The sequence below is a fragment of the Cryptomeria japonica genome, chromosome 5, assembly GCF_030272615.1.
Source record: "Cryptomeria japonica chromosome 5, Sugi_1.0, whole genome shotgun sequence".
Lineage (NCBI taxonomy): Eukaryota > Viridiplantae > Streptophyta > Pinopsida > Cupressales > Cupressaceae > Cryptomeria > Cryptomeria japonica.
In genome coordinates, this window is record NC_081409.1 from 717028142 (window position 1) to 717042346 (window position 14205).

The following is a 14205-nucleotide window of genomic DNA, read 5'->3' on the forward strand; positions in this document are numbered from 1 at the left end:
TCTTATTTAGTAAACATTTTCCCTAAAATTCTATTTTAAGGGGCAAATTATTAAATATTGCATTTTCTATTTAAGGGGCAAATTATTAAATATCCCTAATGTAATATGAAATTTTTATTACATTGTTTGGTGTGTAGGACGCTTACGTATGAAAGTTTGAATTTATTTTTCCTAAGCACATGTTGAGAAGGGAGTATTTCTCACCATCTTTATTTATTTGCAAAAGCACTCTGAAAACAAATTTTATTTGTAGTCTTTGATATAATTATGATAATACTCTAATTACCTTCCAAGAAGTTATAAAAGAATATATTTTGACAAAGGGGAAATTATATTATGTTATTCTTTATTGTATAATGTATTTGAGGATCAAAGTGTGAATATTATATTTTGTTCAAAGAAGAAAGTGTGTTTTTAAAAGTTCTTTTTACCCAAGGTAAAATGTTGAAGAGCATTTATTAAAATGGATTTTAGTGTTTTGAGGCAATCTTTTCATATACATATTATTTGCCCTAATTTAATAAATTGAATATGTTGATTAGGGTAAATTATCTTTACCATATAGTTAATGTTTGATTGATTTTTGCAAAGTTTTTATCCTATATGATAAAATATTCCCAAGAAAGATGAAATTGCCCTAAAAGGATGAAAAGGTATTGCAAAGTGGAATATTTATCCATGGTTATGATTTTCCAAGGGAAGTGTTATTATTTAGTATAAAGTATTTTACCTTCGGTTATTATTTTGAAATATATACTAGGGTAAATATTTTGTTTTATTATACGAATTAATGTTTTTCAAGTCCCAAGTATAAATATCACTTTGCAAAATATCCTCTTGATGATATAGTTTGATTAAGGAGGATTAATCTTGCATTAGGGAAAGGGATTATTAATCTTTCATATGCAAAACCTAATCGGGAGTAATTAATTGAATCAATGAATTTGATTGGCTTAGTTTGTGTGCAAGATATTTTATCAAAGTTTGGTGACGAGGAATATCGAGGAGTTCAAGAGCGGAAGTGGAATTTTATCAAAGTGAAATATTAGAAAGAACATTAGTAAATCATTTCTTTAGTTTGATTTTAGGGTTATTACTTGTAATTATTTTTCAAACCAAAGGGTGTGTCCTTTGAGAATGCAACTATCTATAACTCCCTCCCATGTATGACAAGGTGTGTCCTTTCATATATGCCTTTTCATGGACATACTTAGGGGGAGTAATTTTGTTTGGAAGGAAAGGAGAGACAAAAATATTGCCAGTAGGGGATATAAGCAATATGTATCAGAGAAGTTTGTAGGAAGAGGAAGCATCTTTTTGTGCAAACAAATTGTAATGGAGTATCTTCAAGTGTAGCTTTGTATGCATTCATTTTCCAGAAATCAATATACAAGGTTTGTTGTTTCTATTTGAAATATTGTGTATACTTTTGTGTTGGTGAGTTTATTTGTCCTCGTGATAAATCTACTATTTGATTTGCTGTAATGTGCCATCACATGTTGTTGCATTAAATGTGAAGTTGGGTTTTCATATTTATGTAACACATATTGAAACCTTCACAGTGATAGTTAACACTGTCTCTTGAGTTGATCAAATTGCTCATCTGCAAAGTATCGTATGTATCCTTGGATAGAGGCACTGGTCTATTATTCATCTTATTAGATCTTGAATTGTTATGCATAAGGTCCTTGATAGAAAAACATTCTTCCAAATCCTATATGAACTGATATGTGATATTTTTTCTTTAAGTCCTGAAAGCATTTTACTTTTCAAAATACATTCACAATCGTTTCTTTTCAAAACATTCAGTTAAAGCACATAATAAAGCATAATTGCAAAACAATCATTTGCCAGTTTTGCATTTGCTAACCATAAAGCTTAAATCCACTTTAAATTACTCTTTTTGTTCTTGAGAGGGAGAGGTATACCCACCTAGGTTCAGTGGAGCCTTAAGAGCATAGGGATTTGGTCTTTGATCATCCCTATTCGTTGGCCAAGGCTGATTAGATTGCTTGAGGATTTGGCAAGTCTTTAGGTTTTCCAATCTATGGTTTTGGGCACCAACAGATTGGCGACTCTGCTGGGGAGTTGTCATACATAGTTTGACATTCACCTAGAAGCTCTGGTGTTTTTTCATTGAATATTTGATAAATTTTGTTTTCCCCTGCCGAGTCACACAATAGATTGGCAACTCTGCTAGGGAGTTGTCTGTAAAACATCAATTTGAGAATCTCATTTAAGGTGCTCTACTGGAAGGAAGAACCGAGGAGCTTATTAAGTAATTTTTCCTCCATAGGAGGTGACAACTCTACCTAATAAGAAGTTTTATTTCAATTGGTGACTCTACTAGGGGAAGAGACCCAAAGGGAGATGAAAATTTCTCTCTTTGATGGTAATAGGAAATCTATTACAAGATGTTTCAGAATTGGTTAAAAAATTTTTTTTTCTAGGGGACAATGGACCATTGGACCTTAGAAGATTTTCATATAATTTTGATGATTTGTTTTTACATCTTGCACAAGTTGTACCAAGGTTCTCTAGTGAGCATAATGATTCAGTAAGGTGGCATTTAGAAGCATTCTATTCATTTATAGAATACCATGATATTGATGATGATGGGAAAGTAATGATATTATTTTCCCAAACATTGGAACATAGGGCAAGGGAAGAATATGACTCACTACCTGCACATATCATTTCATCTTGGAGAGAATTTGAGAAATGGTTCTCACATGAGTTTTATATTGCATATGTTGAAGGAGATGACAATTGTTATGAGCAGGGTGAGGAACAAATATTCAATGAAAAAGAAAAATCATATGTTTCCCCTTTGGAGGCATTCTTTGATTTAGAAAGTTATAAGGATGAATCTATAAAATAATTGTTCATAAGGATGTTCAACATTTATAAAGAAATACCTTCAGATATCAGGCCTTCATTTTCAATAAAAATGCGTGAGTTAGGGATTCATCATGATCCTCAGGTAAAACTTTTGCTCAAAATTTTAGAAGAAGAACTTGATGTTGTTCCGATATCACATGAGGAGGACAATATGGATTTAAATAAAGAAGAATCAATTTGTGTGAATGAATGCAAAGGGGAGGAATAACCATTTCTTAGTATAGAAGAAATTTCTTATCTGTTAGAAAAGGAATTTGAAAGGTATGTTCAGAAAAATGGTCCAATTTTTTTTCAAATTAAGCAAACTAATGGATTAGGGCACATTCAGGGTGTGTTTGATGAAGTAAGTGATGATTCCCAGGAGAATATGTCAAAGGAATTCATACACGGTGATGAGTATAATAGGGGATGTGTGCCTGGAAATAGTTTTTCAAATCTTCAGTACAACAAATCTCCAGAGAAAATTGAAGAAAGGTTTCCAAGATATGAATTCTTTTCTAATCCATTTTGTGAAATAGATATAAATACATTTTATGCACATGAGGACGTCTCTGCAGAGGACATTTGTGAAGACATTATTCCAAAAGATAAAGAACCTAATACCTCTCATGAAAGTACGTATCATAATAATCTTTTAAATAATGAATTATATGAAGGCTCACATCAAGGCATGCCTATATTTTTTCATTTGTTGCAGTTAGAGGGAAGCAAGTTTGATCATAGTTTTTCAGAAATGGAAACCATAGAGGAAAATATGGTAATAATAAATGGTGATATGACCAAAAGGAATAGTATATTTTCACAGAATGCTTCCAAAAATAATGTTTGTCTAGAAGCATCATATGAGAAAAGGGAAGGAGAAAATGCATTTGGGGATGACCTAAATTATTCAAATCAACTATATGATGAAAGTAAAATAATAATATATGATGATTTATCTCACAAAAATATTTTTGAAAATCACTTTCATGTTAAATCGTTATGTGAAAGAAATAGGGTGTTTTGGGACATAATGTCAATAAAGAAGATACAACATGACACAAAGGATAATTATGAAAATTTGGGGGATCCAAATTCATATATTAGGGACATAAATATTTCAAAATGTTATAAGAAATATTTACCAAATATTTTTTACCCAAGGAGTATTGCACAGTTGAAAAATGCATTGCACCATGAGAAAAGTATTCAAATTTAAGATATGGAAGTTTTATGGGGAAATTACACCTAGGTGAGATTCACATATAGTAAATTTGATTTAATTTTTTCAAAAGAAGAGGCATATGATGAAAAATTAGGGTTTTCAAATCAACATTGGATAAATATTTCTCAAATTGCAAATCCGGAAGCCATATATAATCAAGGATACAGTGATCAAGTAATATTGGTGGAGTGTCTTTGTGCATATTATAGTAGAGTGGACAAAAGGAATACAATGAAATCTATAGATATTGGGGCAAGTGAGAATTATAGTGTTTTCAGAAGGTTCATATTGTTGCATAATCAGAATCAGGTATTTGACAGAGGGAAGAGAAAATGTTAATTTGTGGGGGCCTAGGGCTACCCGAGATTCAGATGGCAATTTAAAAAAGGGGATGGATGCTGTGGTCTGCTCTCCCAAAGATAATTGGAGTCTCGCTATGCTCACAGGGAGCATACATCCCCAGAAAGAGCCACTGTTGGAACCCTAAAATTTTCAAATTTTAGAGTTCCATATTTAGTCAGAAGGCATATTTTTCCATGCGATTGTGTGTATCGCCTATGATTAGCCCTCAGGAACCTATTATGCAATCAAAACTTGAGGTAAGTATGTATTGCACAAATTCAAATCTCGAGATGTGCGCTCTCAAGGCCATGTGAAGTAAATTGACTGATTGGCAGATTGGTAGATTGACTAATAGAGGGCTTAATTATTCAAAGAAGAATAAATAATAATGTCCATGCTGAATGATAGTGAAATTAGATATTTCTTTTAACTTTCTTTTATGAAAGGAAAGAATAAACAAATAATCTCTGTGTTAGTTGTGAGGGAAATAATAAATTAATTAAGTCAATGAAAGAAACATTAACCAAGCAACGTTATATCTTCTTCGATACTCAATACTGAATTTAATATATACACTTAGAAAAAGATGTATTTTTATTCAGAATAATATATAATATTCAACAATCAAAGCTTCAGCGTTGGACAGCTCATTATAGCTAGCCTCATTGTCATTTTCAACACAACTCTTCCCTTATTTAACGAACAAACATACAAGAAATGTACACATTATGAGAGGTCACATCAATCTTAGTCAAGACCACACAATTAAGAAATTAAATAAACTAATTACTTGTATCCTAAACAACAAAAAGTTTAATTTAACTCGTTATTTGGGAGAGTCAAATTTACCACTTGTTTGACTGCGGAAAGCTGTAGCTGTGTTTTCTACATCTGCACCAAAAAAAAATTTTAACCAATAAAAAAAGGTTATTTCCTTTCCCCATCTCAAACTTACTACCTATTTATGTTTATTTTAATTGAGAATAAAAAGTCAATGCAATTTGTGGATAAGTTTAACAGAAACCTTGGATCCTACCGCTTACCTATCTCACCATCCTCTACTGGTTCTCTGGTTTCCTTATTTTGTGTTCGTCCTTTTGGTCACCTTATGGAAGAAATTTTTCCACCCTATCGTGTTTTTATTAATCACAGAGGATCTGATGTCAAGAAAACCCTTGCCAGCCATATCTATTATGCTCTCGAAACGCATGGATTGAGGGTATTTCTCGATAAACAGGAATTGCAAGTGGGGGATTTCTTAACCCCTGCAATTCAATCTGCCATTCGTAGTGCCTCCGTTCAGATCGCCATTTTCTCCAAAACATATGCGCAATCCCTGTGGTGTTTGGATGAGCTGGTATGGATGTTTGATTCTGACCCTACTTCTATTAAGATCATCCCCATCTTCTATGACATCGAACCTTCAGAACTTCGTTATGTGGAGAAGGGAGCATATGCCACAGCCTTTGAGGAGCATAGAAGGAAAGGCAGGGTTACCGATGAACGAGTGGAAAGCTGGATAAAAGCCCTCGAAAAAGTTTCTGCTATTTCTGGCATCACATTCAGGACAGAGACAGACTAAGTATTTACATGATATGAAAATATATTGATTTAAAGTTTTTTACCTGAACTTCTGGTTTATGACAAGTCCCAAAAATGTTTCAGCGACCATGGAGAGCGATTGAACGAAATAGTAGAGACTGTATTAGAAAACGTAGGAAGGGAAAAACTGCATTTGTGTGAGCACCCTGTGGGACTTCGCCAAGCGGCAGAGCATTTTGAAAAGGTGGTTCTGAGTCGAAGTGAATCAAAGAGCACCCACGTTGTCGGGATTTTGGGGCTAGGCGAATCGGGAAAGTGAACTCTGGCTACTCATCTCTACAACTCCATGTGTTCCCAATTCCAGAGATGTTGTTTCTTGTCTGATGTGAGTAAAGAGAAAATACCATGTCTGCAGCAAACAGTCCTCAGAAATCTGCTGCGTGATAAGAATTTGCGTATTGAGGATTTGCGTAGAGGTAGGGCCATGCTTCAAGATCGTCTGCGAGGGTTGACACGCGTTTTGATTGTTTTTGATGATATAGATAATACAGAGCAAATAGACAATCTGTTATGTGTAAAGGATGTGCTGGGAAATGGCAGTCTGATTTTGGTGACATCTAGAGACCAAACATTGTTTGTCAGTTCTAAGATAGAAATATACAATGTTAAATTACTAGTTGAGAAACAAGCCCAAGAGCTATTCTGCTGGTATGCCTTCGGCAACACCAAACCTGTTGACGATTTGAAAGATATGGTGGAAGAGTTGGTTAGAATGTGTGGTGGTTTTCCTTTGGCTTTGAAAATTTTAGCGGGGCAGCTCCACAATGAACGTGACCCAAGAAAGTGGAAGCAGCAGTTGGAAAGCCTCCGTAAACAACTGCCGAAAGACTTATTACGAGGGATAGTAATGGATACCTATGAGTCTCTCGACATTAGAGAGAAAGAGGCCTTTTTAGACGTTGCCCATTTCTCAATGAGAGAAGACAGAGATCTGGTGGAGAGGGTTTTCGATAGATTTAATGATAATGGTTTTCAATGCCTTCAGACGCTCCGTCAGAAAAGCCTTGTGGAATTTGAGCTTGCAGATATAATTCGTTCAAGAGCATTACAGGTAAAAAATTACCTGCAACCCTTAAATAGGCGTAGATTTTTATCATCATTTATATATGTCATTTGAACTGTTTATTACAGTAATGTAGCTAATGAACTTACTTTCAGGTTGAAAGCGTGGATTGGAGTGTAGGTATTTGGAGAAGAGCAAAGGGGAGCTTCAAAATAAGAATGCACGATTTAGTGAGGGACTTGGAAGACAAATCGGCAGACAGGAGTTACCTCTTCGCCTATGTTGTTCAAACGATAAAATGATCTCCACACCGGTATTTGATCTCATTACTTTTCGACAGTTTCCGTTATTTTTTTCCCATTAAGCATGGAAATGTACATAGAAAGTAAACGGAAGTCTAATTTTTCCAAAAGCTATTTTTCGAATCTTCGGTTAACTTCTATTAATGTTGCAGCAATCTCCATCTTGTAACCAAACCACTCCAAAATAGGCTGACTGAAGTCAACCAAGAAGTTCTCCTCAAGATAGGCTGACTGACCCTTTCTTCTATTTGAATCTTTTCATTTAGGATCTACAGTACCGATTCAATTTTTAGTTTCTCCGCATTACATTACTTTTCCCAATATAGTTGAACCCTAATATTCTGTTGATATCAATGACAATTTCTACTCGGTAGTTCGATATCTGTGAAACTCTAGTTATTCACAAATTTTGCTAAATCTACATGGGGTTTGTTGATGATGTTGGAAATGTGCCTCTAATTCACTTGACCTTTGTTCATACTGGTCGGGTTAACTCTGGCCGATGAAATAGTGTGAAGGAAATCTGTGAGCTCTATCGGGATGACTCTTGCCAATGTATTCTCTTTCATCGGAGCTCGGAGAAGCAGGTTTGACGTTATCCCGATGACTCGACGAAGTCGACTTTGATCATCAGGGTAACTTCGGCTATGGGGAGGACTGCATGAGTGTTGTGTCGATGACCCGATGGATCCACCTTAGGCAGTCGGGGTTGTCATCGTCTATTAGAGGTTCCGGTTTGGGGTTACATCGATACCCAATGAAGTCGCCTTCGACGATCGGGTTGATATCGGCGATCAAGATAATAATGTATATCGGGAGAGCCAGATCTCCGATGGATCTTCCTTCTGGGTTTACTCTTGGTGATCGGAGATTGGGGTAACATTTCAATGTTGTTTCCGATGGGCCGATGAGGTTGTCTACTTATTATCGGGGATCGGCAAAGCATTTTCGTATGTCTTGCCGATGACCCGATGGAGTCGCCTTCGACGATCGGGTATCATCGGGAGATCAGGGTAACTTCTTGAGGGTCTTCCAATGACCGATAAGGTGCGACCAACCGCAGTGCTCACTTCAAACCAAAGTCCAACTTCCTGGTGCAAGTGGGATATTGTGTTTCCCATGAATGCAAACCAATGCAGGCAAATGGTTAGACTTCAAGCCGATGGTGCAGTTGCTTAGATGAACGGTCGACCTGTTTGGTATTTGAAGAAAAATGAAAATCAATGTAAGGTTGATGAACTATAATAGCCATTGAGCATTCTGTGACTATAATTGATCCAAGTTTTTTGTTTTATCTGGAACGACTATTCGACAAAGTGGAGGAAGTCTGTAGACTGGACTTTATTGTATTTGACATACGGTTAATAAAGTTATTTTCTGTTAGTGGTGGGTTTTTCTCTCGAAAGGGTTTTCCCACGTCAACTCTATGTTCTATCTCTATGTTGTTTAATTGTTTATGCTCACGCTTGTATCATATTCTGTAAATGTTGAAAATTTGTAAACACTAGTCTGTTTTCCCCTGCAAATTAAAATTAGGGAAGCGTATTTCTGCACTTGCTTTCCTTACAGATGATTGATGTTGGCCGTCCAGTTGATCATTCAGTTCTGCCATCGACCACCTATTTTTGCGCGTTCTTCATTCCTTGCATTGCTCGGACAGTTAGTTTTAATTAAAGACTCATGTCCCTGTTAAAAGAAGTTTATTGATGTTGCAAATTGTCTATTCTTAATTTCTTCAGGGTTGAGTTTTTGTCAACACTCCTCTTCGATTCTTTTGTGCCTGAAATCTTCTCTAAAGCATCACTAGTTCATCAAACATAAGAAAGTTCTTTCTAGAAAATGAATCTTACATTTTTTTCTGCTATACTCCCATCGGTCCACATCTATAGAAAGATTTGCTATTTTATCTAATAAGCTTATTTTTTACAATTGCCAATAAAGATGATTTTAGGCTAGTGATCATGGCACACCAAAAAATTCCCAATCTCATGGAGATCACCATCTATCCCATTTTTGTATCAAGATATTGTTCATCATGAACATTTTCATCGACTTTCATAAATCCTCCTAAATTATTCCCAATTCCAAAAAAAAGAACAGCATCCCAATATTCCTTTGGGACGTTATAAAATCTGATGTAGAGAGGATGTAACCATAGAGCATTATTGGTGGAATGAAAGTTTTGTTTCCAAGCTTGCAAGAAAAGATCAACCCCTACGACCATTTGCGCAGATATTAAAATAAAACCCTTTTTAAAGAGTTCAAAATTTGATGGATCCCCTGAAGACCATTGATATCAAAGTAAATTGAAGGTCCAGAAGCTTGCAAACATCCTAATAATCCTATAACTTTCGACTCTCATTATCTGAATCTGAACTTCTTCATTGCCTTAACAAAATTGGAACGATTTTGAAATTCAATGATTTCTAAGTCCCTAGTTTGCTACTCTCGGAAGACCTTCAAATATCGTCTTGTATAACATTTTATAATGTGGTTAGAGAATAACTTACAAAGGATTTTTGTGAGAGATTGCTTTCACCTGCCCCACCCTGATAAAGGTTGTCTATATATGTGGTTCTTGTCAACAAAAATAATCCTTAGAGAAAATCAATTTAGCATTTGTTTATATATTTTTAATGTAGTATTTTTGTATCTCTATTTTATTATAGTTATCGCGACATGTAATTAAAGATAATGCTCAAGAAAAATAATACAATAGTTGTCGAGTTTTTTACTGTAATGCATATCTCTCATTTATATCAATGTAATTTTGATCAACGTATAACAAAGTTTATTTTGTGAAATCCCCTATTTTTGTTCTACATTCGTACTAAGGTTCCAATACATTTGCAGTGTTTTCAAATAACCACAACACCTTTGTTTAGATAATATACATGCTTGCTAAATTTATCTATACATTAATTTAATAATAATTGTTTTCAAAATATATTTTACATTAAATAATAAATTGTGTTTTTGCATATCTAAGTTCTCTAGTTACCATGGCTCTGTCCAATAGTATGATGTAAGAGGAATTTGTAGTGATGAAGATTACTCGTTGTCAAAATTTCTAAAAAATCAAGATATTTGCAACTTAAAATTTTTGTGAGTACAAAATATTGTCATTCTACAAAAATTCAATAGTTTCAACCCTTTGCATTGAACAAGACTTAATCATTATTTTACCAAAAGATACAATAACTTTAATTATAATTATCTAGACAATCAATTAAAAATTTAATAAAACACAACATTTGTCCGTTTATGATAAAGATCAATGTAATTTTCTAAAATTAGAGTGAAGAAAGTTTATTACTGTTTGTATGAATTTGCCCAAATTATGGGTAATCCCTTGTTTTTGTTCTATAATAATAGTGAAGGTTCTAATTAATCTATATTATTTTAATCTTTTCAATAATTTCATTTTCTTAAATGCTACTATAGACCCTTACTGTGATCTTCATCCATTTTTCCTTCCTCCATCAGTCACCAAACAACGGTTTATCTCATCATAAAATATAAATGAAATGAATCATTATTAATAATAAAATATTATATTTTACTCATGACTTATAATTATATAATTTTTTTTTAATTTTAAATTAATGTATATTATTTAGATTGCCTACATATTATTTATTTAATTATTTTATTTACATTATAACATATTTATTTTGCTCAAGTATAACTTCTAGTTTTACTCTCTCTATACATACACTTAAATAATTATTTATGTTAGTTTGAATTTATTTTTAGTGAAGAGAATTTCTTTTATATAGTCATTAAAAAAAATTAAGTAGAATAATCTGTATTAAAAAAATTACTAGAATAAAATTTGCTATTTGCAATTTAACATGTTCTATCTCCGCTGATTGATCAGTACCATGTCTCCACGCAAAAATTCGAAGTACGAGGAATTCTTAGAGATGAATCCCATGAGTTGCCCGTAGTTTTGCAAAATCCAGATATATACGGGTTAAACATTCTAGCAGTAATTTAATAGTGTGTCGGGAGACTTGATATGGCTTCGCTTGAGTGGATCTCATTCTGCGCTCTCATTGAGATGTTTAAGGAATACTCCTTCTACTCTTTTACTGAGAAGTTTAAGAGTTTTGGAACTTCATGGCGTCAGCCCTCAAGATTTCTGCAACTTGTTTGGTGATCGTGAGGTATGTGCATCAGCCCTCAGCCAGCGTTTTAATTAGAACAGAGCTTTTCCATTTTGTAATTGTAAATATTCATTTAGGATCAGCTTTTCCATTTTGTATTTGTAATTGTAAATCACTGTTCGTATCGAAGCCTCCTTCGGAACTGCGTGCATTGGAAGTCGTATTCAATCGAGATTTTGGAAGGGCAAGCACGAGCACAGCTAGACCATTGCAGCCTCCAATAGCTGTTGGACAGTTGTTCAAAAAACATCGTTCAACTTCAGAGTCAGTGCAGCCTCCAATAGCTATTGGACAGGCGTGGTTAGGAAAGCTGAATTTCAAGCATTTGGTTAAGATAGTTTTACAAAATATTCCAGGCCTGAAGACACTCCCTATAAAATTTGAGGAAGTAAGAAATCTGACACATGTAGATCTATCTGGCTGCAGAGATTTGGAGGTTTTGCCAAATTCTTTTACGGAAGAATTATTGCAACTCCAGTATTTAGCATTGCGAGATTGCAGGAAGCTTGTTCTCCAAGATTTGGGAAAAATTTACACGCTTGAGTACCTCGACTTTCAGGGTTGCTCCATGCTAGAGGAAATGCCCAAAGGAACTGAGGTTCAGAAGTCTTTAAAGGATTTAAATGTGGTCCATACTAAGCTGAAGAAATTGCCTCACAATCTTGAACAACTGGAAGATCTGGAAGAACTACATATAGGGAGCTCGGAATTGACAGAGATGCCATCTTCTCTATATAATTTGAGCAGGTTAACAGATTTAACTCTCATAGGGTGCACTAATCTACTTCTTATTGGCAACTCTATTGAAAAGTTAGTACATTTGGAAAGTTTCAGAATATATAAATGTGGAATGAAAACGTTACCTGTAACAATTGCACGGGTGAATATGAAAATTTTGGATGTTCAAGATTGTCCACTTGATATGGAGCAGTTGCTGACAGGAGTGGATCCAGGAAATATGCCTGTGGATAGTTCTCAGGTGCAGGGAAGTATTGGTCAGAGTGCTCATCCAAATCGCCCAGGTTGTTTAACAGATTTAATCATAAGACTCAGCCGCATTCTAGAGATAGACATTCCTCAGGCCGAAAGTCTTTTTCCAAATCTTGAAATTCTTGATCTGTCCAACAATCGTCTTTTGACAGAGACTGGAAGGTTACCGGCCAATTTGACGAGTCTGAAAGTGACGAACTATTCAAATCTGACAAGACTGGCATGCCTCTCTAACCTGGCAAGATTCAAAGTTCTTGACATAAGCGGAAGTGGTCAACTAGGGACACTTAATGTGGAAGGTCTGAAATCAATACAAGCTATTAAAGCCAATGGGTGTTGGCGACTGCGAAGCTTTCAGGGTCTGGATCTATTGGAACAGTTATCCTGTTTTCAAATCTCCGTTCAAGCATGGTGCAAAAAGTTATCATCTCTCCGTAGCTATCTGGTGAGTCATAAAAACCAATTCATTATCTTTACCCGAAAGAATTCTAGAACCTTTTTTTCCCTATAAAAGAATTCTAGAACATTTATTTTACCTGAAAAAATTCCAAAACATTTTTTTCTCTGAAAGAATTCTAGAACATTTTTTTTTCCCCTTTATTTCTTCTGTGTTTGATAAATCTGTTGATAAATTGTATTTTTAGCACACAACTATAAAATTGCTGTCAAAGATTAAAAAAAAAAAAAAAAAACAACAACAAAACTATATATATATATATATATTGTATTTTTAGCACACAACTATAAAATTGCTGTCAAAGATTAAAAAAAAAAAAAAAAAACAACAACAAAACTATATATATATATATAACTGCTAAAATTTATATAGAGAATGAAAACTTATCTATATATATTAATATGTATTTTTTATATAGGATAAAAACTTGTATATATATAAAATTTATATGCATCTAAAATTTTTTCTTAGATGCAACTTTTAAATATTTTGATTTCTAATGTTTCTAGTAACATAGTTGTAAAGACATCAACGCTCCACCCAAGGGTTATTGCATTCGAGTTTGGAATTACGGCAGTAGAAATGATCATAATAATTTATGGTAAGAAAAAGAAATGTTCAACGATAAGCTTCCAGCCTATAGTAACTACCACCATGACTATCTATTTTTTAGTTATGCCCATAACTTCAAAGACTACCTTTGTCATAAAAGACATAAATTGGTACAAGATCCCAAGGTTACTGAAAAAATTACAAGAAACAAAAATTGTTAGAAAATATTGTTTATTCAAGTTGACAAAATGATCACAAATCTTTAAATCTAATGTTATGATATTTGTCAAATTTTACACATGATTACATAATTTCATCAACTAATCTAAGACAAAAGAGACCAAATGAATTATACATCATCTCTATATATAGAGGCTCTGCAATACAATACTTCTTCTAGAAACATATCATGCTGATGTGGTGGAAATTTGGATCCTAGCCTATGTATGCAAACTAAGATCATTGGGAAATAGTAAATAAGGTTCAACTTCAATTTTAAAAGAAGAGCTGAACACTTTGATTAATTGATCCCTTTTGGAGGGTTGTGCAATTGGAATTGACTACACAAGATCTAGGCCAAATGATAAGAAATTGACATCTTTCAACAATAAAAGTGAAATGTAAAACTAGCAATCAACACAATAGCTTAGATCTAGAAAAAGGATATAGAAAGGAACTTATGG

At 34.0% G+C, this 14205-nt stretch overlaps 2 protein-coding genes across 2 annotated transcripts; both read left to right on the forward strand.

Annotated features, from left to right (window-relative positions):
• The first annotated feature begins 5441 nt into the window (after positions 1 to 5441).
• On the forward strand, positions 5442 to 6029 carry LOC131876120 (toll/interleukin-1 receptor-like protein). The gene has a single exon (XM_059220908.1). It carries the CDS (start codon positions 5442 to 5444, stop codon positions 6027 to 6029), a length of 588 nt encoding a protein of 195 aa, XP_059076891.1.
• A 306-nt stretch (positions 6030 to 6335) lies between these two features.
• LOC131056730 (TMV resistance protein N-like) lies at positions 6336 to 7354 on the forward strand. The gene is made up of 2 exons (XM_057990991.2): positions 6336 to 7100; positions 7208 to 7354. The coding sequence occupies exons 1-2, from the start codon at positions 6336 to 6338 to the stop codon at positions 7352 to 7354; spliced, it is 912 nt and encodes a 303-aa protein (XP_057846974.2).
• Positions 7355 to 14205: the final 6851 nt, after the last annotated feature.

What these genes read in the sequence shown, in the direction of transcription:
- LOC131876120 (XM_059220908.1), top strand. Translation starts at nt 5,442, where the DNA reads ATGCAATTTGTGGATAAGTTTAACAGAAACCTTGGATCCTACCGCTTA.
- LOC131056730 (XM_057990991.2), top strand. Translation starts at nt 6,336, where the DNA reads ATGTGTTCCCAATTCCAGAGATGTTGTTTCTTGTCTGATGTGAGTAAA. An exon ending in TTCGTTCAAGAGCATTACAG is followed by an intron (nt 7,101 to 7,207) that starts GTAAAAAATTAC and finishes ACTTACTTTCAG; the next exon opens with GTTGAAAGCGTGGATTGGAG.